At 55.5% G+C, this 27,728-nt stretch overlaps 2 protein-coding genes and 1 long non-coding RNA gene across 3 annotated transcripts in view; 2 read left to right on the top strand and 1 right to left on the bottom strand.

The window, feature by feature from the left end:
- Positions 1–5,683, bottom strand: part of LOC145530001 (uncharacterized) — a 43,085-nt gene extending 37,402 nt beyond the window's left edge. The window contains exon 1 of the long non-coding RNA XR_014071396.1: positions 5,570–5,683. This is a non-coding gene — a long non-coding RNA (uncharacterized LOC145530001). The remainder of the gene's footprint in view (positions 1–5,569) is intronic.
- Positions 5,684–13,754: 8,071 nt separating this feature from the next.
- LOC145529905 (uncharacterized) lies at positions 13,755–18,821 on the top strand. The gene is made up of 3 exons (XM_081550670.1): positions 13,755–17,203; positions 17,603–17,915; positions 18,166–18,821. The coding sequence occupies exons 1-3, from the start codon at positions 16,967–16,969 to the stop codon at positions 18,792–18,794; spliced, it is 1,179 nt and encodes a 392-aa protein (XP_081406796.1). The 5' UTR covers positions 13,755–16,966; the 3' UTR covers positions 18,795–18,821.
- Positions 18,822–20,967: 2,146 nt separating this feature from the next.
- LOC145529906 (uncharacterized) lies at positions 20,968–26,472 on the top strand. Its single transcript, XM_081550671.1, has 3 exons — positions 20,968–24,851; positions 25,251–25,563; positions 25,814–26,472. The coding sequence occupies exons 1-3, from the start codon at positions 24,615–24,617 to the stop codon at positions 26,440–26,442; spliced, it is 1,179 nt and encodes a 392-aa protein (XP_081406797.1). The 5' UTR covers positions 20,968–24,614; the 3' UTR covers positions 26,443–26,472.
- The last annotated feature ends 1,256 nt before the right edge of the window (positions 26,473–27,728 follow it).

Genomic DNA, 27,728 nt, shown 5'->3' with positions numbered 1-27,728 from the left:
GGAGAGTATCGGAGAAGGCGATGGCGACCCACTCCAGTACTCTTGCCTGGAAAATGCCATGGACGGAGGAGCCTGGTAGGCTGCAGGCCATGGGGTCGCACAGAGTCAGGCACGACTGAAGTGACTTAGCCGCAGCGGCAGCAGCAGGACAGTATGCTATTGGGAATACAACAACACACACAGATCCAGATCGATGGAATAAAGTTGAGGGTCCAGAAACAAACCCCGGCATCCATGGTCAACTCATCTCTGACACAGAAGGGGAGAATATCCAAATGGGAACAAGAAAGCCTCTTCAATAAATGTCCATGGGAAAACCAGACAGCTACATCTGAAGAACGCTATTGGTTTTGATCTCACACCACCTCAATATCGGGGAAAAACCTCACCCTAAAGACTGATATCATGAGATAGCTAGAAAGAAGCGTAGGTCAAAGGCTCCTTAACATCAGAGTCTCCTTGCCATTTGCTGGGCGGAGGTAGAAATGGGTCTCTTCAAGTAAGGGAAAGAGGAAAACGAAGTACGCCAACGGGTTTCCATCCAATGGAACCTCTTCACAACAGAGAAGCTAAGCATTCAGAAATGCAAAAGATAGGAAACGGAACATGAGAGACTCCTTGCAAGTGGTGTATCTGAGAAGGGGTTCATATGGAAAGAGACGAAGAATGCACAGCACTCAGATTCCAAGAAACACCACCACCACCCTTGACCCTTCCCCCATGACCAACTCCGACCTAAAGCCTTTCTCTCCCTCTAACCTATCCCTAAAACATAACCCTCATCTAATCATATACATGTGCATTCCTAGCATCCATCCATCCACACACGAGAGAGAAAGAGGAAGACACAGACTGAATCGAGAAGGGAAAAGAGAGGGACAGAGCCAGAGAGAGACACGGAACCAGAGAGAGGAAAGGAATCGACGGTCCAGACTTTTCATCAATCTGTCTCGAAGGTAGAAGCAACGACAGCGCCCATCCACCCCAGAAGGGGGAAAAGGACGGAAGGTTTGGAGAGGAAAAGACAAGAACGCAGGGAGCCCTTAGAAGCTCAGCCACCCGCAGAAGCCGAGCTGGGACACTTGAACAGAATCTCAATGGAAACAGAGGACCAGAAAGTTGGCTACTCTTTTCTATAAGAGAGGGAGACCTTCGAGTCTTCCTTTCGGTCCTCCAACTTGGATGCGGGGTCTCAAAACAGTCAGGAGGGGGAGTGCCTTTTCCTGGGTACCACGGCGCATCCAGGCCTCGTTCTGCCCCATTCTGTGCTGTGTCAGCCCTGGATGGAGTCTTTCTTTCTGAAGTCTCAGCGCACAAGCTCCACGTGATATCGGCCCCAGGTGGAAAGGCATGGAGCTGCTCGTAGGCCGACAGAACTAGGAAGCAGATGGGAGAATGACCCCCACTCTGCAGATGGAGAGACTGGGGAAACCCTGAGGGGCATACGCTTGTCCAGGGCCACACCACTTATGAGAAGAAGGAGCCTGGTCTGAGAGCAGCGGGGTCCTCGGAGCTCAGGCCCTGGCTGCACCCAGGCCTCCCCAGGGCTGTGGGCTGGGCAGTGTGGCTGTCACTGTGCCTGCACATGGCCTAAGGGGGGTGGTCGAGCAGTCAGAAACCCAGAGATTCCCTTGGGAAGTTTTGGGGAAGGGACCTCAGCACGAACCCCAGGAAATGATGTCACCTGCCGGCAACAGAACCCAACAGAACCCGCAACCCGGGTATCCAGGCCTCCAGAGCGGAGAGGAGCCCCCAGCCAGATCACTTGCTGCCAGGATGTTCTGCTGTTTGCCCCTGCCCAGAGGCCGGGGCCTCGGGAGAGCTCACAGGCAGTGTGCGTGGGCACCCTGTCAACGTTGGCTCAGGGCACCCCCGAGAGGCCTCTGGCCCTTTGCCCGGAGAAACAGAAAGGTAACACGGGGAGCCCCAGGCCGGGCCAGGCCACCTCTCCCATGCCACCCGGAAACACCGGGTCCTTTGCCTGTGTGTGTGGATGCGGGTTTCTCGGGGTGTGTCTCCCTCAAGGAAGCCCAGGCGGATGTGGGGTCAGAAGCCGACGGGCAAGTTGTGTCCACACCCCAGGGGAGAGCAGGCTGGCTGGGATGGGGAGAGTGCGGGCAGCGCCGGCCGCCCAGGCTGGCCTCACACCCTCAGGTGGGTCTCTTTCCTCCCGGGTGGGGATCTGAGCAGACACACGTCTCTGACCCTTCTGGGAAGAGAAGTTCGAGCAGGCAGAAGCAGCGGCTCCACTGGCCAGGCCCAGCTCGGAAAACTCCCAGCACGGCTGGCTGACGGTCACTGTCGTTGCAGAGCTTCCCACGTGATGAGGCCGAGGACGGGGACACCCCGTCCACCTCCTGGAGGGAGGGGTCGGAGCACCACCCCCCCGCCCCTGAGGCCCAGTGCAGGCTCCAGGTGAGCGTGCCCACGGAGGCATCAGCCCCACCGGGGGCGAAGCGGAGGCGGGGAAGGCCTGCTGCCGAGACACCGCCCAGGATACACCCGGCGGCCCAGTCTGAGGCTGCCACGGAGCTCAGCACACCCGGCTCCGACCCGGAGTCCCGAGAACCCCGGCCTCTGAGGCAGCAGGAGGACCTGGAGCCCAGCACGCCAGAGCACAGAGGTGAGGACGCTGGGGCTGGTGCACGGGAGTGTGTGGGGAGGGGGTGCTGAGCTACACAGGGACGAGTCCCCGAAAGATGCTGCTGGGCCTACAGCAAGCGCTGGCCTCACACCCCCACCCCCATCTTGCACACTTCAGTCCCAAAAGACATCCGACCCTGGGTATTCTTTGGGAATCTCTTGGAAGCTTTCTGTCCCGGGATACGCACATGCCAAGGCTGGCCTGTGGGCAAACTTTGCTTCTCCCCCAGCTCTAGCACTGGCCTCCAACTGGAACCAGGCTCCACTTCCCAGACCTGTCCCTACAGAGGTGGTGGCTCCAGGTGCAGGACCCAGGGATCCACCGAGGGCAGATGGAGAACCGAGACTTGCCCTCGCAGAGACACCAGGCCAGCTGGGTTCTGGCCAGCACACCGGGCAGATCGGATCTCCGTGCCTGCAGGACCCCCAGCCCCAGGCACTGATGTCCCACCCCCTCAGCCAGAACCTCCACCTCCACGTGCACCTGTACCTGCTCGGGCTTTGGCAGGAGAACCCGAGGCAGAGGAGGAGTCACCGCCTCGGCAGGGAGAGCCTGCCCTGGCTCCCGCGCAACACCCAGACGCCGACGATGACTCACCCGCCCCTGCAGGAAGAACGAGCCCCCGCTCTGGACAGAGACCCAGAGCCCTTGCCGGAAACACCACGTCCAGGGGAGCGGTCGGCTCTGCCGCCTCCATCCCTGTCGGCTCACCGTGGACGCCGTCAACTCGGTCTGCCCCCAGGGGACATGGAGTTCCTTTCCCCTGAACTGCTTTGCATTTGGTTTGTTTCCACCTTACTGGTGATGTTTTACTTTTTGTATGGTTTCGTGTATTTTTGTTGGTTAAGTTGGGATTAGTAAACTTTTTCATCATTGTTGCAATTTGGGAACACTGTTGTGTGACTCTGGTGATACTGTGTTACCATCACCACTTTGTGGTTTCAGACCCGTTTGATCTTTATGCCCCACCCCCCAACAAAGCCTGGATTCAAGGCAAGCACGCCCTGTTCATCCCTCCCCCCCGATCCTGAACACAATTTCAACTTTTCTTTCTGCATTCCTTCCTATATTCTTGGTGTCCCCAATCAATGACTCTCAGTGAAATGACTGAAGGAGTTTCTTTCGGACTCTCCACCTACTGTAAGACTCCATTGGAGAGTTCTCATTTTTATGTCATTTGAACTAGCCTTTGATAGCTGACAGGACGGTGTACGTCCTTTCAAGATATCATGTGCCAAACGAAGCCCTTTTGGCAAATGCCATCATTATCTCCAGGCAGGCATTGCTGTTTGAAGGGTGACATCTCAGCCAGAAGGCAGAGGCTGAGCTCCTCTTGTTGCACCAGCTCCCAAAAGAAGCCAAGAAAGGGAGCTGGAACAACAAACCACCCCAACGCCCAGGAAAGCGTTCTTCACGACAGAAGGCTAGAAAATGACCCAACAACCTTGTGGCCCAGAACCCCTCTAGAAAAATCACTGTTCCATAAAAAAGAGAAACACGTGGGAAGTTCCAAGGAGAGGCAATGCCCATGGCCAGTGTACTTTAGAGACGGCCTGACCGCTCCGGGGAAGACACGCACCGACGGAACCCCTTGGGAAACAGCAGTGAGAGTCCTCACCGTCGTAAGGGTTTCCTCTGGGGACAACCTGCCCTGGGCACCACATGGGGGAGCAGACCGGCTTCTCTTCCTCTGCCCCCACACCATTCACTCATGAAGGCAGCTCAGGTGTTCTCATGCCCTGCCTGCCTGCCTGCCTGCCTGCCTGGCTCATCCGTGAGCTGTGACCACCTCCAGGGCAGGACTCCACCTTCTCCTCTCTGTGTACCGTGAATCTGCACACAGTGGGCTTTCAGAACCTTAGGAGACTTGAGCCATTCCCACTCGAGCCAGAACCCTCCCCAGGAAGGAAAACGGCTGTGGAGTCATTTTGGCCCCTGCACTGCTTCCGAAAGCCTGGCGGCTCCTACAGCCTCTACGGTGTGAAGAGGGAGGTCCCTTTTGACAGAGCTTTCCGGCTGTCAGATCTAAGCTGTTGTTTCACTGTCAGCTGTGTCTCTTCCGTTGCAGCCAGGTGGGCCACGCTGCTCCAAAGGGGCTCACAAGCTGAGTGGCAAGGGAGGTATTGAGAGGACAGGGATGGCTACAACGTGCTGCAAACTGAGTGAGGGTCCCCACAATCCTCAGCAAAGGTCTGTGGTGTGCAAGTGGGGAGTAGAGGGCCCCCAAGTTCCAAAGGAAGGGAGGTACTCGGGAGCTAAAGCCCTTGGCTGCTGTGGTAGCAGCTGCAGATGGCAGCTCGTCCACAGTGCACTTCGAATGAGGTCATATGAGCGGGACTCTGGAAATGGCTCCGAAATCAAGAGAAAGGGGTCAGGGTATGTGGGAATCCGGCGGGGGTGGGGGGTGGATGAAGGAAGGTGTCCTTCCTCTCTCCAGTGCAATTTGGTTTGGTGAGTCTCAAAGCTACCAGATGGCACTTCCCAAGTCAGGCCCCCGCAGGAATCAGGGTGGGCTGCGTGCCTCGGCCCCTGCCACAGGGACAAGCCACACCAGTGGCCTCCCTGAGCTCCAATGGCCGGATCTGGGGGTTCTGTCTGGGTGCACACCTCCTTGCTGTGGCCAAGTTCCCCCCTTCTCTGAGCACCAGCTTCATCCTCTCGAATGAGGACATCGATTGCTACCTTGGCACGTTACTCTCTTCATCCTGTGAAGACTCATTAGGCTTATCCTACAATTACTAGCTGGCCCGAAGAGATATCTCCTGAATCCAGATTAAGCTGGAGTCTCCCAGGCTCATCTGGCATGTCTTCCCTGAAGTCTGCCAAAACCCACACCCTTGCATTTCCAGGGACTCCCCTTAGCCAGCTGGGCAGAAAACCCAGCATGGTTCAAACAAGCTGACAGACAAGCGGGAGAGGACTCACGGGCAGACGGCCTCCCTCAGGTCTCGGGTGGAGCTCTGGGACCACAGCAGCAGCGGGCCATCCCAGCGCCTTGGGCTCAGCAGCGCCCTCATTCTCAGGCCGGCGGCTCTGCCCTGAGGGGAGCAGGAAGGTCACCAACTGCCGCAGGCGGACCTCAAGCCCCTCCCACTGCTGGAGCCTGACCTCCCCCGGCCCCACCCCTTCCCCTACCCCAGCAGGACGAGAGCTCGTCTTCCCCTGGCTTCCAACGTGAGGCCCGGCCCTGGGCCCCGATTGGGCACTGCCCCAGTCCGGAGCCAATCACAGTGGCCAGGGAGGTGGAACGCACCGATTGGCCAGGGCCAGGTCATGTGACCATACTCCCCAGGAAACTCAAATATTACCAAGATTCCCTAACAAACCAATGAACAAAATTATCCAGTAAAGGCAAACCGTACATTTTAATGAGGCCAATGTCACAGAAAAAAAAAAAATCCTTCACAATGAACTGCTCAAGGAAGCTACTAAATAAGCTTTCAGAAAAGTGAAGTCGTTTTTTTTTTTTTTTTTTTTAATAGGGTGACGGAGAGCTATACCTTTCCCATCTATGTGAATTTAGGTTTAAACTAGATTTCCCTCGGCTATTATATAAGACAAAAAACCCCACATCACCCCCTTTCACTCCCCCCACCCCCAAAAAGTGTTTTAGTCTATTGAATTTTTGTGTCCTCAGTTGTGTCTGATTCACGGCAACTCACGAACTCCACACAGCCAGGCTCTTCCGTCCATGGAATTCAGGGCAATTTTTTCTGTCACAGCAAATGCCCACCCTGGGTGATCCAAAGGCAAGGGCTCAGAGGCTCCTGAGAGACTAACTCCTTTCAGCTGAGCACAGAGCTGGCTCCTCACTGGGATGCCTGTGGCCTGGGGCTCCCAGAGGGGAGAGCAGCACTCGCCCCACCGTGTGGTCACTGCTGGAAGTGCAGGCAGCTCCTCACTCCCCCTTGACAGTGTCCCTGAGGGCAGAACAGTGTGAATCTACTCAAGGTGGAAACGCAAACTCCGATGCAACCAAACTTCCCACAAGGTCTCCAAAACCACTCAGGAACAGGGAATTGGAAACTGCAGGGCATGACATGAATGGAGATGGAGACTTGACACCTTACACCGAGTTCACTTCCAGTTATCCCTAGACAAAGTTTCCATGAAAACTTGTCACAAATCTAGAAGAGCAATGAGCAGAAACCGGACATGTGCTTTGAGTCTTCACACACAAAACGAAAAGGCAGCTCACAAAACAACCCAGAGAATACAGTGGACTTTGCAAAATCAAAGATATCTACTGTGGGAAAGACCTCATTACAAAAGCAAAAGACAGGTCATACATCGCGAGACGAATGAGTGGAAACACAAAGCTTCTCAAGGATGTGTCTCCAAACAGACAAAGAACACCAACACGACAAGCCTGTGAAAACTAGGGAAAGGTCTGAAGGGACAGCAGACTGAGGAAGACACACACAGAGTATCCCGGATGATGTCCAGCACTGAGGGCCTGGAGAAACAACAGTCTAGTTGCACTCCCTCAGGCCTGTGTGACCCTGGATGAGGCCTCTGTTTCCCGGTGGCTCTGAGAGATGGACAGGGAGGAAGGGGAAGAGAAATCACTTGCATTTCTAATACTCACAGCAAAGTCTTCCAATGAGAAGGGAATTATCACCCCCACTGACAATGCCATTCACTGAAGTGATACCCACGAGTCCATCTGACCCAGAAGGGAAGGAAGGACCTGTCCTGACAAAACGGCGAGAGATGGAAGAAGGAAGATCAAGCCCACACCAACCACTGGAAAGAGAAGCTGTGCTCAGGGCTTGAAAGAATTCCTATTGGGAAAATGATGTCACAGCCCCACAAGGCAATCCACAGCTTCGATGCTATTCCTCCCAAAATGCCAATGCATTTTCGCACCGAACAAAGAATTGCAAAAGGGGTACGGAAACAGAAAAGAGCCTAAATTGTCAATACAATCCGACGAAAAAGCCCCGATACGGACATCCAAGGTTGTGTGAAAGGAAATTAGACGACCAAACTAGGATCCTCAGGAGAGTATCGGAGAAGGCGATGGCGACCCACTCCAGTACTCTTGCCTGGAAAATGCCATGGACGGAGGAGCCTGGTAGGCTGCAGGCCATGGGGTCGCACAGAGTCAGGCACGACTGAAGTGACTTAGCCGCAGCGGCAGCAGCAGGACAGTATGCTATTGGGAATACAACAACACACACAGATCCAGATCGATGGAATAAAGTTGAGGGTCCAGAAACAAACCCCGGCATCCATGGTCAACTCATCTCTGACACAGAAGGGGAGAATATCCAAATGGGAACAAGAAAGCCTCTTCAATAAATGTCCATGGGAAAACCAGACAGCTACATCTGAAGAACGCTATTGGTTTTGATCTCACACCACCTCAATATCGGGGAAAAACCTCACCCTAAAGACTGATATCATGAGATAGCTAGAAAGAAGCGTAGGTCAAAGGCTCCTTAACATCAGAGTCTCCTTGCCATTTGCTGGGCGGAGGTAGAAATGGGTCTCTTCAAGTAAGGGAAAGAGGAAAACGAAGTACGCCAACGGGTTTCCATCCAATGGAACCTCTTCACAACAGAGAAGCTAAGCATTCAGAAATGCAAAAGATAGGAAACGGAACATGAGAGACTCCTTGCAAGTGGTGTATCTGAGAAGGGGTTCATATGGAAAGAGACGAAGAATGCACAGCACTCAGATTCCAAGAAACACCACCACCACCCTTGACCCTTCCCCCATGACCAACTCCGACCTAAAGCCTTTCTCTCCCTCTAACCTATCCCTAAAACATAACCCTCATCTAATCATATACATGTGCATTCCTAGCATCCATCCATCCACACACGAGAGAGAAAGAGGAAGACACAGACTGAATCGAGAAGGGAAAAGAGAGGGACAGAGCCAGAGAGAGACACGGAACCAGAGAGAGGAAAGGAATCGACGGTCCAGACTTTTCATCAATCTGTCTCGAAGGTAGAAGCAACGACAGCGCCCATCCACCCCAGAAGGGGGAAAAGGACGGAAGGTTTGGAGAGGAAAAGACAAGAACGCAGGGAGCCCTTAGAAGCTCAGCCACCCGCAGAAGCCGAGCTGGGACACTTGAACAGAATCTCAATGGAAACAGAGGACCAGAAAGTTGGCTACTCTTTTCTATAAGAGAGGGAGACCTTCGAGTCTTCCTTTCGGTCCTCCAACTTGGATGCGGGGTCTCAAAACAGTCAGGAGGGGGAGTGCCTTTTCCTGGGTACCACGGCGCATCCAGGCCTCGTTCTGCCCCATTCTGTGCTGTGTCAGCCCTGGATGGAGTCTTTCTTTCTGAAGTCTCAGCGCACAAGCTCCACGTGATATCGGCCCCAGGTGGAAAGGCATGGAGCTGCTCGTAGGCCGACAGAACTAGGAAGCAGATGGGAGAATGACCCCCACTCTGCAGATGGAGAGACTGGGGAAACCCTGAGGGGCATACGCTTGTCCAGGGCCACACCACTTATGAGAAGAAGGAGCCTGGTCTGAGAGCAGCGGGGTCCTCGGAGCTCAGGCCCTGGCTGCACCCAGGCCTCCCCAGGGCTGTGGGCTGGGCAGTGTGGCTGTCACTGTGCCTGCACATGGCCTAAGGGGGGTGGTCGAGCAGTCAGAAACCCAGAGATTCCCTTGGGAAGTTTTGGGGAAGGGACCTCAGCACGAACCCCAGGAAATGATGTCACCTGCCGGCAACAGAACCCAACAGAACCCGCAACCCGGGTATCCAGGCCTCCAGAGCGGAGAGGAGCCCCCAGCCAGATCACTTGCTGCCAGGATGTTCTGCTGTTTGCCCCTGCCCAGAGGCCGGGGCCTCGGGAGAGCTCACAGGCAGTGTGCGTGGGCACCCTGTCAACGTTGGCTCAGGGCACCCCCGAGAGGCCTCTGGCCCTTTGCCCGGAGAAACAGAAAGGTAACACGGGGAGCCCCAGGCCGGGCCAGGCCACCTCTCCCATGCCACCCGGAAACACCGGGTCCTTTGCCTGTGTGTGTGGATGCGGGTTTCTCGGGGTGTGTCTCCCTCAAGGAAGCCCAGGCGGATGTGGGGTCAGAAGCCGACGGGCAAGTTGTGTCCACACCCCAGGGGAGAGCAGGCTGGCTGGGATGGGGAGAGTGCGGGCAGCGCCGGCCGCCCAGGCTGGCCTCACACCCTCAGGTGGGTCTCTTTCCTCCCGGGTGGGGATCTGAGCAGACACACGTCTCTGACCCTTCTGGGAAGAGAAGTTCGAGCAGGCAGAAGCAGCGGCTCCACTGGCCAGGCCCAGCTCGGAAAACTCCCAGCACGGCTGGCTGACGGTCACTGTCGTTGCAGAGCTTCCCACGTGATGAGGCCGAGGACGGGGACACCCCGTCCACCTCCCGGAGGGAGGGGTCGGAGCACCACCCCCCCGCCCCTGAGGCCCAGTGCAGGCTCCAGGTGAGCGTGCCCACGGAGGCATCAGCCCCACCGGGGGCGAAGCGGAGGCGGGGAAGGCCTGCTGCCGAGACACCGCCCAGGATACACCCGGCGGCCCAGTCTGAGGCTGCCACGGAGCTCAGCACACCCGGCTCCGACCCGGAGTCCCGAGAACCCCGGCCTCTGAGGCAGCAGGAGGACCTGGAGCCCAGCACGCCAGAGCACAGAGGTGAGGACGCTGGGGCTGGTGCACGGGAGTGTGTGGGGAGGGGGTGCTGAGCTACACAGGGACGAGTCCCCGAAAGATGCTGCTGGGCCTACAGCAAGCGCTGGCCTCACACCCCCACCCCCATCTTGCACACTTCAGTCCCAAAAGACATCCGACCCTGGGTATTCTTTGGGAATCTCTTGGAAGCTTTCTGTCCCAGGATACGCACATGCCAAGGCTGGCCTGTGGGCAAACTTTGCTTCTCCCCCAGCTCTAGCACTGGCCTCCAACTGGAACCAGGCTCCACTTCCCAGACCTGTCCCTACAGAGGTGGTGGCTCCAGGTGCAGGACCCAGGGATCCACCGAGGGCAGATGGAGAACCGAGACTTGCCCTCGCAGAGACACCAGGCCAGCTGGGTTCTGGCCAGCACACCGGGCAGATCGGATCTCCGTGCCTGCAGGACCCCCAGCCCCAGGCACTGATGTCCCACCCCCTCAGCCAGAACCTCCACCTCCACGTGCACCTGTACCTGCTCGGGCTTTGGCAGGAGAACCCGAGGCAGAGGAGGAGTCACCGCCTCGGCAGGGAGAGCCTGCCCTGGCTCCCGCGCAACACCCAGACGCCGACGATGACTCACCCGCCCCTGCAGGAAGAACGAGCCCCCGCTCTGGACAGAGACCCAGAGCCCTTGCCGGAAACACCACGTCCAGGGGAGCGGTCGGCTCTGCCGCCTCCATCCCTGTCGGCTCACCGTGGACGCCGTCAACTCGGTCTGCCCCCAGGGGACATGGAGTTCCCTTCCCCTGAACTGCTTTGCATTTGGTTTGTTTCCACCTTACTGGTGATGTTTTACTTTTTGTATGGTTTCGTGTATTTTTGTTGGTTAAGTTGGGATTAGTAAACTTTTTCATCATTGTTGCAATTTGGGAACACTGTTGTGTGACTCTGGTGATACTGTGTTACCATCACCACTTTGTGGTTTCAGACCCGTTTGATCTTTATGCCCCACCCCCCAACAAAGCCTGGATTCAAGGCAAGCACGCCCTGTTCATCCCTCCCCCCCGATCCTGAACACAATTTCAACTTTTCTTTCTGCATTCCTTCCTATATTCTTGGTGTCCCCAATCAATGACTCTCAGTGAAATGACTGAAGGAGTTTCTTTCGGACTCTCCACCTACTGTAAGACTCCATTGGAGAGTTCTCATTTTTATGTCATTTGAACTAGCCTTTGATAGCTGACAGGACGGTGTACGTCCTTTCAAGATATCATGTGCCAAACGAAGCCCTTTTGGCAAATGCCATCATTATCTCCAGGCAGGCATTGCTGTTTGAAGGGTGACATCTCAGCCAGAAGGCAGAGGCTGAGCTCCTCTTGTTGCACCAGCTCCCAAAAGAAGCCAAGAAAGGGAGCTGGAACAACAAACCACCCCAACGCCCAGGAAAGCGTTCTTCACGACAGAAGGCTAGAAAATGACCCAACAACCTTGTGGCCCAGAACCCCTCTAGAAAAATCACTGTTCCATACAAAAGAGAAACACGTGGGAAGTTCCAAGGAGAGGCAATGCCCATGGCCAGTGTACTTTAGAGACGGCCTGAACGCTCCGGGGAAGACACGCACCGACGGAACCCCTTGGGAAACAGCAGTGAGAGTCCTCACCGTCGTAAGGGTTTCCTCTGGGGACAACCTGCCCTGGGCACCACATGGGGGAGCAGACCGGCTTCTCTTCCTCTGCCCCCACACCATTCACTCATGAAGGCAGCTCAGGTGTTCTCATGCCCTGCCTGCCTGCCTGCCTGCCTGCCTGGCTCATCCGTGAGCTGTGACCACCTCCAGGGCAGGACTCCACCTTCTCCTCTCTGTGTACCGTGAATCTGCACACAGTGGGCTTTCAGAACCTTAGGAGACTTGAGCCATTCCCGCTCGAGCCAGAACCCTCCCCAGGAAGGAAAACGGCTGTGGAGTCATTTTGGCCCCTGCACTGCTTCCGAAAGCCTGGCGGCTCCTACAGCCTCTACGGTGTGAAGAGGGAGGTCCCTTTTGACAGAGCTTTCCGGCTGTCAGATCTAAGCTGTTGTTTCACTGTCAGCTGTGTCTCTTCCGTTGCAGCCAGGTGGGCCACGCTGCTCCAAAGGGGCTCACAAGCTGAGTGGCAAGGGAGGTATTGAGAGGACAGGGATGGCTACAACGTGCTGCAAACTGAGTGAGGGTCCCCACAATCCTCAGCAAAGGTCTGTGGTGTGCAAGTGGGGAGTAGAGGGCCCCCAAGTTCCAAAGGAAGGGAGGTACTCGGGAGCTAAAGCCCTTGGCTGCTGTGGTAGCAGCTGCAGATGGCAGCTCGTCCACAGTGCACTTCGAATGAGGTCATATGAGCGGGACTCTGGAAATGGCTCCGAAATCAAGAGAAAGGGGTCAGGGTATGTGGGAATCCGGCGGGGGTGGGGGGTGGATGAAGGAAGGTGTCCTTCCTCTCTCCAGTGCAATTTGGTTTGGTGAGTCTCAAAGCTACCAGATGGCACTTCCCAAGTCAGGCCCCCGCAGGAATCAGGGTGGGCTGCGTGCCTCGGCCCCTGCCACAGGGACAAGCCACACCAGTGGCCTCCCTGAGCTCCAATGGCCGGATCTGGGGGTTCTGTCTGGGTGCACACCTCCTTGCTGTGGCCAAGTTCCCCCCTTCTCTGAGCACCAGCTTCATCCTCTCGAATGAGGACATCGATTGCTACCTTGGCACGTTACTCTCTTCATCCTGTGAAGACTCATTAGGCTTATCCTACAATTACTAGCTGGCCCGAAGAGATATCTCCTGAATCCAGATTAAGCTGGAGTCTCCCAGGCTCATCTGGCATGTCTTCCCTGAAGTCTGCCAAAACCCACACCCTTGCATTTCCAGGGACTCCCCTTAGCCAGCTGGGCAGAAAACCCAGCATGGTTCAAACAAGCTGACAGACAAGCGGGAGAGGACTCACGGGCAGACGGCCTCCCTCAGGTCTCGGGTGGAGCTCTGGGACCACAGCAGCAGCGGGCCATCCCAGCGCCTTGGGCTCAGCAGCGCCCTCATTCTCAGGCCGGCGGCTCTGCCCTGAGGGGAGCAGGAAGGTCACCAACTGCCGCAGGCGGACCTCAAGCCCCTCCCACTGCTGGAGCCTGACCTCCCCCGGCCCCACCCCTTCCCCTACCCCAGCAGGACGAGAGCTCGTCTTCCCCTGGCTTCCAACGTGAGGCCCGGCCCTGGGCCCCGATTGGGCACTGCCCCAGTCCGGAGCCAATCACAGTGGCCAGGGAGGTGGAACGCACCGATTGGCCAGGGCCAGGTCATGTGACCATACTCCCCAGGAAACTCAAATATTACCAAGATTCCCTAACAAACCAATGAACAAAATTATCCAGTAAAGGCAAACCGTACATTTTAATGAGGCCAATGTCACAGAAAAAAAAAAAATCCTTCACAATGAACTGCTCAAGGAAGCTACTAAATAAGCTTTCAGAAAAGTGAAGTCGTTTTTTTTTTTTTTTTTTTTAATAGGGTGACGGAGAGCTATACCTTTCCCATCTATGTGAATTTAGGTTTAAACTAGATTTCCCTCGGCTATTATATAAGACAAAAAACCCCACATCACCCCCTTTCACTCCCCCCACCCCCAAAAAGTGTTTTAGTCTATTGAATTTTTGTGTCCTCAGTTGTGTCTGATTCACGGCAACTCACGAACTCCACACAGCCAGGCTCTTCCGTCCATGGAATTCAGGGCAATTTTTTCTGTCACAGCAAATGCCCACCCTGGGTGATCCAAAGGCAAGGGCTCAGAGGCTCCTGAGAGACTAACTCCTTTCAGCTGAGCACAGAGCTGGCTCCTCACTGGGATGCCTGTGGCCTGGGGCTCCCAGAGGGGAGAGCAGCACTCGCCCCACCGTGTGGTCACTGCTGGAAGTGCAGGCAGCTCCTCACTCCCCCTTGACAGTGTCCCTGAGGGCAGAACAGTGTGAATCTACTCAAGGTGGAAACGCAAACTCCGATGCAACCAAACTTCCCACAAGGTCTCCAAAACCACTCAGGAACAGGGAATTGGAAACTGCAGGGCATGACATGAATGGAGATGGAGACTTGACACCTTACACCGAGTTCACTTCCAGTTATCCCTAGACAAAGTTTCCATGAAAACTTGTCACAAATCTAGAAGAGCAATGAGCAGAAACCGGACATGTGCTTTGAGTCTTCACACACAAAACGAAAAGGCAGCTCACAAAACAACCCAGAGAATACAGTGGACTTTGCAAAATCAAAGATATCTACTGTGGGAAAGACCTCATTACAAAAGCAAAAGACAGGTCATACATCGCGAGACGAATGAGTGGAAACACAAAGCTTCTCAAGGATGTGTCTCCAAACAGACAAAGAACACCAACACGACAAGCCTGTGAAAACTAGGGAAAGGTCTGAAGGGACAGCAGACTGAGGAAGACACACACAGAGTATCCCGGATGATGTCCAGCACTGAGGGCCTGGAGAAACAACAGTCTAGTTGCACTCCCTCAGGCCTGTGTGACCCTGGATGAGGCCTCTGTTTCCCGGTGGCTCTGAGAGATGGACAGGGAGGAAGGGGAAGAGAAATCACTTGCATTTCTAATACTCACAGCAAAGTCTTCCAATGAGAAGGGAATTATCACCCCCACTGACAATGCCATTCACTGAAGTGATACCCACGAGTCCATCTGACCCAGAAGGGAAGGAAGGACCTGTCCTGACAAAACGGCGAGAGATGGAAGAAGGAAGATCAAGCCCACACCAACCACTGGAAAGAGAAGCTGTGCTCAGGGCTTGAAAGAATTCCTATTGGGAAAATGATGTCACAGCCCCACAAGGCAATCCACAGCTTCGATGCTATTCCTCCCAAAAGGCCAATGCATTTTCGCACCGAACAAAGAATTGCAAAAGGGGTACGGAAACAGAAAAGAGCCTAAATTGTCAATACAATCCGACGAAAAAGCCCCGATACGGACATCCAAGGTTGTGTGAAAGGAAATTAGACGACCAAACTAGGATCCTCAGGAGAGTATCGGAGAAGGCGATGGCGACCCACTCCAGTACTCTTGCCTGGAAAATGCCATGGACGGAGGAGCCTGGTAGGCTGCAGGCCATGGGGTCGCACAGAGTCAGGCACGACTGAAGTGACTTAGCCGCAGCGGCAGCAGCAGGACAGTATGCTATTGGGAATACAACAACACACACAGATCCAGATCGATGGAATAAAGTTGAGGGTCCAGAAACAAACCCCGGCATCCATGGTCAACTCATCTCTGACACAGAAGGGGAGAATATCCAAATGGGAACAAGAAAGCCTCTTCAATAAATGTCCATGGGAAAACCAGACAGCTACATCTGAAGAACGCTATTGGTTTTGATCTCACACCACCTCAATATCGGGGAAAAACCTCACCCTAAAGACTGATATCATGAGATAGCTAGAAAGAAGCGTAGGTCAAAGGCTCCTTAACATCAGAGTCTCCTTGCCATTTGCTGGGCGGAGGTAGAAATGGGTCTCTTCAAGTAAGGGAAAGAGGAAAACGAAGTACGCCAACGGGTTTCCTTCCAATGGAACCTCTTCACAACAGAGAAGCTAAGCATTCAGAAATGCAAAAGATAGGAAACGGAACATGAGAGACTCCTTGCAAGTGGTGTATCTGAGAAGGGGTTCATATGGAAAGAGACGAAGAATGCACAGCACTCAGATTCCAAGAAACACCACCACCACCCTTGACCCTTCCCCCATGACCAACTCCGACCTAAAGCCTTTCTCTCCCTCTAACCTATCCCTAAAACATAACCCTCATCTAATCATATACATGTGCATTCCTAGCATCCATCCATCCACACACGAGAGAGAAAGAGGAAGACACAGACTGAATCGAGAAGGGAAAAGAGAGGGACAGAGCCAGAGAGAGACACGGAACCAGAGAGAGGAAAGGAATCGACGGTCCAGACTTTTCATCAATCTGTCTCGAAGGTAGAAGCAACGACAGCGCCCATCCACCCCAGAAGGGGGAAAAGGACGGAAGGTTTGGAGAGGAAAAGACAAGAACGCAGGGAGCCCTTAGAAGCTCAGCCACCCGCAGAAGCCGAGCTGGGACACTTGAACAGAATCTCAATGGAAACAGAGGACCAGAAAGTTGGCTACTCTTTTCTATAAGAGAGGGAGACCTTCGAGTCTTCCTTTCGGTCCTCCAACTTGGATGCGGGGTCTCAAAACAGTCAGGAGGGGGAGTGCCTTTTCCTGGGTACCACGGCGCATCCAGGCCTCGTTCTGCCCCATTCTGTGCTGTGTCAGCCCTGGATGGAGTCTTTCTTTCTGAAGTCTCAGCGCACAAGCTCCACGTGATATCGGCCCCAGGTGGAAAGGCATGGAGCTGCTCGTAGGCCGACAGAACTAGGAAGCAGATGGGAGAATGACCCCCACTCTGCAGATGGAGAGACTGGGGAAACCCTGAGGGGCATACGCTTGTCCAGGGCCACACCACTTATGAGAAGAAGGAGCCTGGTCTGAGAGCAGCGGGGTCCTCGGAGCTCAGGCCCTGGCTGCACCCAGGCCTCCCCAGGGCTGTGGGCTGGGCAGTGTGGCTGTCACTGTGCCTGCACATGGCCTAAGGGGGGTGGTCGAGCAGTCAGAAACCCAGAGATTCCCTTGGGAAGCTTTGGGGAAGGGACCTCAGCACGAACCCCAGGAAATGATGTCACCTGCCGGCAACAGAACCCAACAGAACCCGCAACCCGGGTATCCAGGCCTCCAGAGCGGAGAGGAGCCCCCAGCCAGATCACTTGCTGCCAGGATGTTCTGCTGTTTGCCCCTGCCCAGAGGCCGGGGCCTCGGGAGAGCTCACAGGCAGTGTGCGTGGGCACCCTGTCAACGTTGGCTCAGGGCACCCCCGAGAGGCCTCTGGCCCTTTGCCCGGAGAAACAGAAAGGTAACACGGGGAGCCCCAGGCCGGGCCAGGCCACCTCTCCCATGCCACCCGGAAACACCGGGTCCTTTGCCTGTGTGTGTGGATGCGGGTTTCTCGGGGTGTGTCTCCCTCAAGGAAGCCCAGGCGGATGTGGGGTCAGAAGCCGACGGGCAAGTTGTGTCCACACCCCAGGGGAGAGCAGGCTGGCTGGGATGGGGAGAGTGCGGGCAGCGCCGGCCGCCCAGGCTGGCCTCACACCCTCAGGTGGGTCTCTTTCCTCCCGGGTGGGGATCTGAGCAGACACACGTCTCTGACCCTTCTGGGAAGAGAAGTTCGAGCAGGCAGAAGCAGCGGCTCCACTGGCCAGGCCCAGCTCGGAAAACTCCCAGCACGGCTGGCTGACGGTCACTGTCGTTGCAGAGCTTCCCACGTGATGAGGCCGAGGACGGGGACACCCCGTCCACCTCCCGGAGGGAGGGGTCGGAGCACCACCCCCCCGCCCCTGAGGCCCAGTGCAGGCTCCAGGTGAGCGTGCCCACGGAGGCATCAGCCCCACCGGGGGCGAAGCGGAGGCGGGGAAGGCCTGCTGCCGAGACACCGCCCAGGATACACCCGGCGGCCCAGTCTGAGGCTGCCACGGAGCTCAGCACACCCGGCTCCGACCCGGAGTCCCGAGAACCCCGGCCTCTGAGGCAGCAGGAGGACCTGGAGCCCAGCACGCCAGAGCACAGAGGTGAGGACGCTGGGGCTGGTGCACGGGAGTGTGTGGGGAGGGGGTGCTGAGCTACACAGGGACGAGTCCCCGAAAGATGCTGCTGGGCCTACAGCAAGCGCTGGCCTCACACCCCCACCCCCATCTTGCACACTTCAGTCCCAAAAGACATCCGACCCTGGGTATTCTTTGGGAATCTCTTGGAAGCTTTCTGTCCCGGGATACGCACATGCCAAGGCTGGCCTGTGGGCAAACTTTGCTTCTCCCCCAGCTCTAGCACTGGCCTCCAACTGGAACCAGGCTCCACTTCCCAGACCTGTCCCTACAGAGGTGGTGGCTCCAGGTGCAGGACCCAGGGATCCACCGAGGGCAGATGGAGAACCGAGACTTGCCCTCGCAGAGACACCAGGCCAGCTGGGTTCTGGCCAGCACACCGGGCAGATCGGATCTCCGTGCCTGCAGGACCCCCAGCCCCAGGCACTGATGTCCCACCCCCTCAGCCAGAACCTCCACCTCCACGTGCACCTGTACCTGCTCGGGCTTTGGCAGGAGAACCCGAGGCAGAGGAGGAGTCACCGCCTCGGCAGGGAGAGCCTGCCCTGGCTCCCGCGCAACACCCAGACGCCGACGATGACTCACCCGCCCCTGCAGGAAGAACGAGCCCCCGCTCTGGACAGAGACCCAGAGCCCTTGCCGGAAACACCACGTCCAGGGGAGCGGTCGGCTCTGCCGCCTCCATCCCTGTCGGCTCACCGTGGACGCCGTCAACTCGGTCTGCCCCCAGGGGACATGGAGTTCCTTTCCCCTGAACTGCTTTGCATTTGGTTTGTTTCCACCTTACTGGTGATGTTTTACTTTTTGTATGGTTTCGTGTATTTTTGTTGGTTAAGTTGGGATTAGTAAACTTTTTCATCATTGTTGCAATTTGGGAACACTGTTGTGTGACTCTGGTGATACTGTGTTACCATCACCACTTTGTGGTTTCAGACCCGTTTGATCTTTATGCCCCACCCCCCAACAAAGCCTGGATTCAAGGCAAGCACGCCCTGTTCATCCCTCCCCCCCGATCCTGAACACAATTTCAACTTTTCTTTCTGCATTCCTTCCTATATTCTTGGTGTCCCCAATCAATGACTCTCAGTGAAATGACTGAAGGAGTTTCTTTCGGACTCTCCACCTACTGTAAGACTCCATTGGAGAGTTCTCATTTTTATGTCATTTGAACTAGCCTTTGATAGCTGACAGGACGGTGTACGTCCTTTCAAGATATCATGTGCCAAACGAAGCCCTTTTGGCAAATGCCATCATTATCTCCAGGCAGGCATTGCTGTTTGAAGGGTGACATCTCAGCCAGAAGGCAGAGGCTGAGCTCCTCTTGTTGCACCAGCTCCCAAAAGAAGCCAAGAAAGGGAGCTGGAACAACAAACCACCCCAACGCCCAGGAAAGCGTTCTTCACGACAGAAGGCTAGAAAATGACCCAACAACCTTGTGGCCCAGAACCCCTCTAGAAAAATCACTGTTCCATAAAAAAGAGAAACACGTGGGAAGTTCCAAGGAGAGGCAATGCCCATGGCCAGTGTACTTTAGAGACGGCCTGACCGCTCCGGGGAAGACACGCACCGACGGAACCCCTTGGGAAACAGCAGTGAGAGTCCTCACCGTCGTAAGGGTTTCCTCTGGGGACAACCTGCCCTGGGCACCACATGGGGGAGCAGACCGGCTTCTCTTCCTCTGCCCCCACACCATTCACTCATGAAGGCAGCTCAGGTGTTCTCATGCCCTGCCTGCCTGCCTGCCTGCCTGCCTGGCTCATCCGTGAGCTGTGACCACCTCCAGGGCAGGACTCCACCTTCTCCTCTCTGTGTACCGTGAATCTGCACACAGTGGGCTTTCAGAACCTTAGGAGACTTGAGCCATTCCCACTCGAGCCAGAACCCTCCCCAGGAAGGAAAACGGCTGTGGAGTCATTTTGGCCCCTGCACTGCTTCCGAAAGCCTGGCGGCTCCTACAGCCTCTACGGTGTGAAGAGGGAGGTCCCTTTTGACAGAGCTTTCCGGCTGTCAGATCTAAGCTGTTGTTTCACTGTCAGCTGTGTCTCTTCCGTTGCAGCCAGGTGGGCCACGCTGCTCCAAAGGGGCTCACAAGCTGAGTGGCAAGGGAGGTATTGAGAGGACAGGGATGGCTACAACGTGCTGCAAACTGAGTGAGGGTCCCCACAATCCTCAGCAAAGGTCTGTGGTGTGCAAGTGGGGAGTAGAGGGCCCCCAAGTTCCAAAGGAAGGGAGGTACTCGGGAGCTAAAGCCCTTGGCTGCTGTGGTAGCAGCTGCAGATGGCAGCTCGTCCACAGTGCACTTCGAATGAGGTCATATGAGCGGGACTCTGGAAATGGCTCCGAAATCAAGAGAAAGGGGTCAGGGTATGTGGGAATCCGGCGGGGGTGGGGGGTGGATGAAGGAAGGTGTCCTTCCTCTCTCCAGTGCAATTTGGTTTGGTGAGTCTCAAAGCTACCAGATGGCACTTCCCAAGTCAGGCCCCCGCAGGAATCAGGGTGGGCTGCGTGCCTCGGCCCCTGCCACAGGGACAAGCCACACCAGTGGCCTCCCTGAGCTCCAATGGCCGGATCTGGGGGTTCTGTCTGGGTGCACACCTCCTTGCTGTGGCCAAGTTCCCCCCTTCTCTGAGCACCAGCTTCATCCTCTCGAATGAGGACATCGATTGCTACCTTGGCACGTTACTCTCTTCATCCTGTGAAGACTCATTAGGCTTATCCTACAATTACTAGCTGGCCCGAAGAGATATCTCCTGAATCCAGATTAAGCTGGAGTCTCCCAGGCTCATCTGGCATGTCTTCCCTGAAGTCTGCCAAAACCCACACCCTTGCATTTCCAGGGACTCCCCTTAGCCAGCTGGGCAGAAAACCCAGCATGGTTCAAACAAGCTGACAGACAAGCGGGAGAGGACTCACGGGCAGACGGCCTCCCTCAGGTCTCGGGTGGAGCTCTGGGACCACAGCAGCAGCGGGCCATCCCAGCGCCTTGGGCTCAGCAGCGCCCTCATTCTCAGGCCGGCGGCTCTGCCCTGAGGGGAGCAGGAAGGTCACCAACTGCCGCAGGCGGACCTCAAGCCCCTCCCACTGCTGGAGCCTGACCTCCCCCGGCCCCACCCCTTCCCCTACCCCAGCAGGACGAGAGCTCGTCTTCCCCTGGCTTCCAACGTGAGGCCTGGCCCTGGGCCCCGATTGGGCACTGCCCCAGTCCGGAGCCAATCACAGTGGCCAGGGAGGTGGAACGCACCGATTGGCCAGGGCCAGGTCATGTGACCATACTCCCCAGGAAACTCAAATATTACCAAGATTCCCTAACAAACCAATGAACAAAATTATCCAGTAAAGGCAAACCGTACATTTTAATGAGGCCAATGTCACAGAAAAAAAAAAAAAATCCTTCACAATGAACTGCTCAAGGAAGCTACTAAATAAGCTTTCAGAAAAGTGAAGTCGTTTTTTTTTTTTTTTTTTTTAATAGGGTGACGGAGAGCTATACCTTTCCCATCTATGTGAATTTAGGTTTAAACTAGATTTCCCTCGGCTATTATATAAGACAAAAAACCCCACATCACCCCCTTTCACTCCCCCCACCCCCAAAAAGTGTTTTAGTCTATTGAATTTTTGTGTCCTCAGTTGTGTCTGATTCACGGCAACTCACGAACTCCACACAGCCAGGCTCTTCCGTCCATGGAATTCAGGGCAATTTTTTCTGTCACAGCAAATGCCCACCCTGGGTGATCCAAAGGCAAGGGCTCAGAGGCTCCTGAGAGACTAACTCCTTTCAGCTGAGCACAGAGCTGGCTCCTCACTGGGATGCCTGTGGCCTGGGGCTCCCAGAGGGGAGAGCAGCACTCGCCCCACCGTGTGGTCACTGCTGGAAGTGCAGGCAGCTCCTCACTCCCCCTTGACAGTGTCCCTGAGGGCAGAACAGTGTGAATCTACTCAAGGTGGAAACGCAAACTCCGATGCAACCAAACTTCCCACAAGGTCTCCAAAACCACTCAGGAACAGGGAATTGGAAACTGCAGGGCATGACATGAATGGAGATGGAGACTTGACACCTTACACCGAGTTCACTTCCAGTTATCCCTAGACAAAGTTTCCATGAAAACTTGTCACAAATCTAGAAGAGCAATGAGCAGAAACCGGACATGTGCTTTGAGTCTTCACACACAAAACGAAAAGGCAGCTCACAAAACAACCCAGAGAATACAGTGGACTTTGCAAAATCAAAGATATCTACTGTGGGAAAGACCTCATTACAAAAGCAAAAGACAGGTCATACATCGCGAGACGAATGAGTGGAAACACAAAGCTTCTCAAGGATGTGTCTCCAAACAGACAAAGAACACCAACACGACAAGCCTGTGAAAACTAGGGAAAGGTCTGAAGGGACAGCAGACTGAGGAAGACACACACAGAGTATCCCGGATGATGTCCAGCACTGAGGGCCTGGAGAAACAACAGTCTAGTTGCACTCCCTCAGGCCTGTGTGACCCTGGATGAGGCCTCTGTTTCCCGGTGGCTCTGAGAGATGGACAGGGAGGAAGGGGAAGAGAAATCACTTGCATTTCTAATACTCACAGCAAAGTCTTCCAATGAGAAGGGAATTATCACCCCCACTGACAATGCCATTCACTGAAGTGATACCCACGAGTCCATCTAACCCAGAAGGGAAGGAAGGACCTGTCCTGACAAAACGGCGAGAGATGGAAGAAGGAAGATCAAGCCCACACCAACCACTGGAAAGAGAAGCTGTGCTCAGGGCTTGAAAGAATTCCTATTGGGAAAATGATGTCACAGCCCCACAAGGCAATCCACAGCTTCGATGCTATTCCTCCCAAAATGCCAATGCATTTTCGCACCGAACAAAGAATTGCAAAAGGGGTACGGAAACAGAAAAGAGCCTAAATTGTCAATACAATCCGACGAAAAAGCCCCGATACGGACATCCAAGGTTGTGTGAAAGGAAATTAGACGACCAAACTAGGATCCTCAGGAGAGTATCGGAGAAGGCGATGGCGACCCACTCCAGTACTCTTGCCTGGAAAATGCCATGGACGGAGGAGCCTGGTAGGCTGCAGGCCATGGGGTCGCACAGAGTCAGGCACGACTGAAGTGACTTAGCCGCAGCGGCAGCAGCAGGACAGTATGCTATTGGGAATACAACAACACACACAGATCCAGATCGATGGAATAAAGTTGAGGGTCCAGAAACAAACCCCGGCATCCATGGTCAACTCATCTCTGACACAGAAGGGGAGAATATCCAAATGGGAACAAGAAAGCCTCTTCAATAAATGTCCATGGGAAAACCAGACAGCTACATCTGAAGAACGCTATTGGTTTTGATCTCACACCACCTCAATATCGGGGAAAAACCTCACCCTAAAGACTGATATCATGAGATAGCTAGAAAGAAGCGTAGGTCAAAGGCTCCTTAACATCAGAGTCTCCTTGCCATTTGCTGGGCGGAGGTAGAAATGGGTCTCTTCAAGTAAGGGAAAGAGGAAAACGAAGTACGCCAACGGGTTTCCTTCCAATGGAACCTCTTCACAACAGAGAAGCTAAGCATTCAGAAATGCAAAAGATAGGAAACGGAACATGAGAGACTCCTTGCAAGTGGTGTATCTGAGAAGGGGTTCATATGGAAAGAGACGAAGAATGCACAGCACTCAGATTCCAAGAAACACCACCACCACCCTTGACCCTTCCCCCATGACCAACTCCGACCTAAAGCCTTTCTCTCCCTCTAACCTATCCCTAAAACATAACCCTCATCTAATCATATACATGTGCATTCCTAGCATCCATCCATCCACACACGAGAGAGAAAGAGGAAGACACAGACTGAATCGAGAAGGGAAAAGAGAGGGACAGAGCCAGAGAGAGACACGGAACCAGAGAGAGGAAAGGAATCGACGGTCCAGACTTTTCATCAATCTGTCTCGAAGGTAGAAGCAACGACAGCGCCCATCCACCCCAGAAGGGGGAAAAGGACGGAAGGTTTGGAGAGGAAAAGACAAGAACGCAGGGAGCCCTTAGAAGCTCAGCCACCCGCAGAAGCCGAGCTGGGACACTTGAACAGAATCTCAATGGAAACAGAGGACCAGAAAGTTGGCTACTCTTTTCTATAAGAGAGGGAGACCTTCGAGTCTTCCTTTCGGTCCTCCAACTTGGATGCGGGGTCTCAAAACAGTCAGGAGGGGGAGTGCCTTTTCCTGGGTACCACGGCGCATCCAGGCCTCGTTCTGCCCCATTCTGTGCTGTGTCAGCCCTGGATGGAGTCTTTCTTTCTGAAGTCTCAGCGCACAAGCTCCACGTGATATCGGCCCCAGGTGGAAAGGCATGGAGCTGCTCGTAGGCCGACAGAACTAGGAAGCAGATGGGAGAATGACCCCCACTCTGCAGATGGAGAGACTGGGGAAACCCTGAGGGGCATACGCTTGTCCAGGGCCACACCACTTATGAGAAGAAGGAGCCTGGTCTGAGAGCAGCGGGGTCCTCGGAGCTCAGGCCCTGGCTGCACCCAGGCCTCCCCAGGGCTGTGGGCTGGGCAGTGTGGCTGTCACTGTGCCTGCACATGGCCTAAGGGGGGTGGTCGAGCAGTCAGAAACCCAGAGATTCCCTTGGGAAGCTTTGGGGAAGGGACCTCAGCACGAACCCCAGGAAATGATGTCACCTGCCGGCAACAGAACCCAACAGAACCCGCAACCCGGGTATCCAGGCCTCCAGAGCGGAGAGGAGCCCCCAGCCAGATCACTTGCTGCCAGGATGTTCTGCTGTTTGCCCCTGCCCAGAGGCCGGGGCCTCGGGAGAGCTCACAGGCAGTGTGCGTGGGCACCCTGTCAACGTTGGCTCAGGGCACCCCCGAGAGGCCTCTGGCCCTTTGCCCGGAGAAACAGAAAGGTAACACGGGGAGCCCCAGGCCGGGCCAGGCCACCTCTCCCATGCCACCCGGAAACACCGGGTCCTTTGCCTGTGTGTGTGGATGCGGGTTTCTCGGGGTGTGTCTCCCTCAAGGAAGCCCAGGCGGATGTGGGGTCAGAAGCCGACGGGCAAGTTGTGTCCACACCCCAGGGGAGAGCAGGCTGGCTGGGATGGGGAGAGTGCGGGCAGCGCCGGCCGCCCAGGCTGGCCTCACACCCTCAGGTGGGTCTCTTTCCTCCCGGGTGGGGATCTGAGCAGACACACGTCTCTGACCCTTCTGGGAAGAGAAGTTCGAGCAGGCAGAAGCAGCGGCTCCACTGGCCAGGCCCAGCTCGGAAAACTCCCAGCACGGCTGGCTGACGGTCACTGTCGTTGCAGAGCTTCCCACGTGATGAGGCCGAGGACGGGGACACCCCGTCCACCTCCCGGAGGGAGGGGTCGGAGCACCACCCCCCCGCCCCTGAGGCCCAGTGCAGGCTCCAGGTGAGCGTGCCCACGGAGGCATCAGCCCCACCGGGGGCGAAGCGGAGGCGGGGAAGGCCTGCTGCCGAGACACCGCCCAGGATACACCCGGCGGCCCAGTCTGAGGCTGCCACGGAGCTCAGCACACCCGGCTCCGACCCGGAGTCCCGAGAACCCCGGCCTCTGAGGCAGCAGGAGGACCTGGAGCCCAGCACGCCAGAGCACAGAGGTGAGGACGCTGGGGCTGGTGCACGGGAGTGTGTGGGGAGGGGGTGCTGAGCTACACAGGGACGAGTCCCCGAAAGATGCTGCTGGGCCTACAGCAAGCGCTGGCCTCACACCCCCACCCCCATCTTGCACACTTCAGTCCCAAAAGACATCCGACCCTGGGTATTCTTTGGGAATCTCTTGGAAGCTTTCTGTCCCGGGATACGCACATGCCAAGGCTGGCCTGTGGGCAAACTTTGCTTCTCCCCCAGCTCTAGCACTGGCCTCCAACTGGAACCAGGCTCCACTTCCCAGACCTGTCCCTACAGAGGTGGTGGCTCCAGGTGCAGGACCCAGGGATCCACCGAGGGCAGATGGAGAACCGAGACTTGCCCTCGCAGAGACACCAGGCCAGCTGGGTTCTGGCCAGCACACCGGGCAGATCGGATCTCCGTGCCTGCAGGACCCCCAGCCCCAGGCACTGATGTCCCACCCCCTCAGCCAGAACCTCCACCTCCACGTGCACCTGTACCTGCTCGGGCTTTGGCAGGAGAACCCGAGGCAGAGGAGGAGTCACCGCCTCGGCAGGGAGAGCCTGCCCTGGCTCCCGCGCAACACCCAGACGCCGACGATGACTCACCCGCCCCTGCAGGAAGAACGAGCCCCCGCTCTGGACAGAGACCCAGAGCCCTTGCCGGAAACACCACGTCCAGGGGAGCGGTCGGCTCTGCCGCCTCCATCCCTGTCGGCTCACCGTGGACGCCGTCAACTCGGTCTGCCCCCAGGGGACATGGAGTTCCTTTCCCCTGAACTGCTTTGCATTTGGTTTGTTTCCACCTTACTGGTGATGTTTTACTTTTTGTATGGTTTCGTGTATTTTTGTTGGTTAAGTTGGGATTAGTAAACTTTTTCATCATTGTTGCAATTTGGGAACACTGTTGTGTGACTCTGGTGATACTGTGTTACCATCACCACTTTGTGGTTTCAGACCCGTTTGATCTTTATGCCCCACCCCCCAACAAAGCCTGGATTCAAGGCAAGCACGCCCTGTTCATCCCTCCCCCCCGATCCTGAACACAATTTCAACTTTTCTTTCTGCATTCCTTCCTATATTCTTGGTGTCCCCAATCAATGACTCTCAGTGAAATGACTGAAGGAGTTTCTTTCGGACTCTCCACCTACTGTAAGACTCCATTGGAGAGTTCTCATTTTTATGTCATTTGAACTAGCCTTTGATAGCTGACAGGACGGTGTACGTCCTTTCAAGATATCATGTGCCAAACGAAGCCCTTTTGGCAAATGCCATCATTATCTCCAGGCAGGCATTGCTGTTTGAAGGGTGACATCTCAGCCAGAAGGCAGAGGCTGAGCTCCTCTTGTTGCACCAGCTCCCAAAAGAAGCCAAGAAAGGGAGCTGGAACAACAAACCACCCCAACGCCCAGGAAAGCGTTCTTCACGACAGAAGGCTAGAAAATGACCCAACAACCTTGTGGCCCAGAACCCCTCTAGAAAAATCACTGTTCCATAAAAAAGAGAAACACGTGGGAAGTTCCAAGGAGAGGCAATGCCCATGGCCAGTGTACTTTAGAGACGGCCTGACCGCTCCGGGGAAGACACGCACCGACGGAACCCCTTGGGAAACAGCAGTGAGAGTCCTCACCGTCGTAAGGGTTTCCTCTGGGGACAACCTGCCCTGGGCACCACATGGGGGAGCAGACCGGCTTCTCTTCCTCTGCCCCCACACCATTCACTCATGAAGGCAGCTCAGGTGTTCTCATGCCCTGCCTGCCTGCCTGCCTGCCTGCCTGGCTCATCCGTGAGCTGTGACCACCTCCAGGGCAGGACTCCACCTTCTCCTCTCTGTGTACCGTGAATCTGCACACAGTGGGCTTTCAGAACCTTAGGAGACTTGAGCCATTCCCGCTCGAGCCAGAACCCTCCCCAGGAAGGAAAACGGCTGTGGAGTCATTTTGGCCCCTGCACTGCTTCCGAAAGCCTGGCGGCTCCTACAGCCTCTACGGTGTGAAGAGGGAGGTCCCTTTTGACAGAGCTTTCCGGCTGTCAGATCTAAGCTGTTGTTTCACTGTCAGCTGTGTCTCTTCCGTTGCAGCCAGGTGGGCCACGCTGCTCCAAAGGGGCTCACAAGCTGAGTGGCAAGGGAGGTATTGAGAGGACAGGGATGGCTA

Source organism: Giraffa tippelskirchi, chromosome 12 (assembly GCF_054371585.1).
Source record: "Giraffa tippelskirchi isolate mGirTip1 chromosome 12, T2T-mGirTip1v1.2.pri, whole genome shotgun sequence".
Taxonomy (NCBI): domain Eukaryota; kingdom Metazoa; phylum Chordata; class Mammalia; order Artiodactyla; family Giraffidae; genus Giraffa; species Giraffa tippelskirchi.
This window is presented reverse-complemented; position numbering and strand designations above follow the sequence as displayed.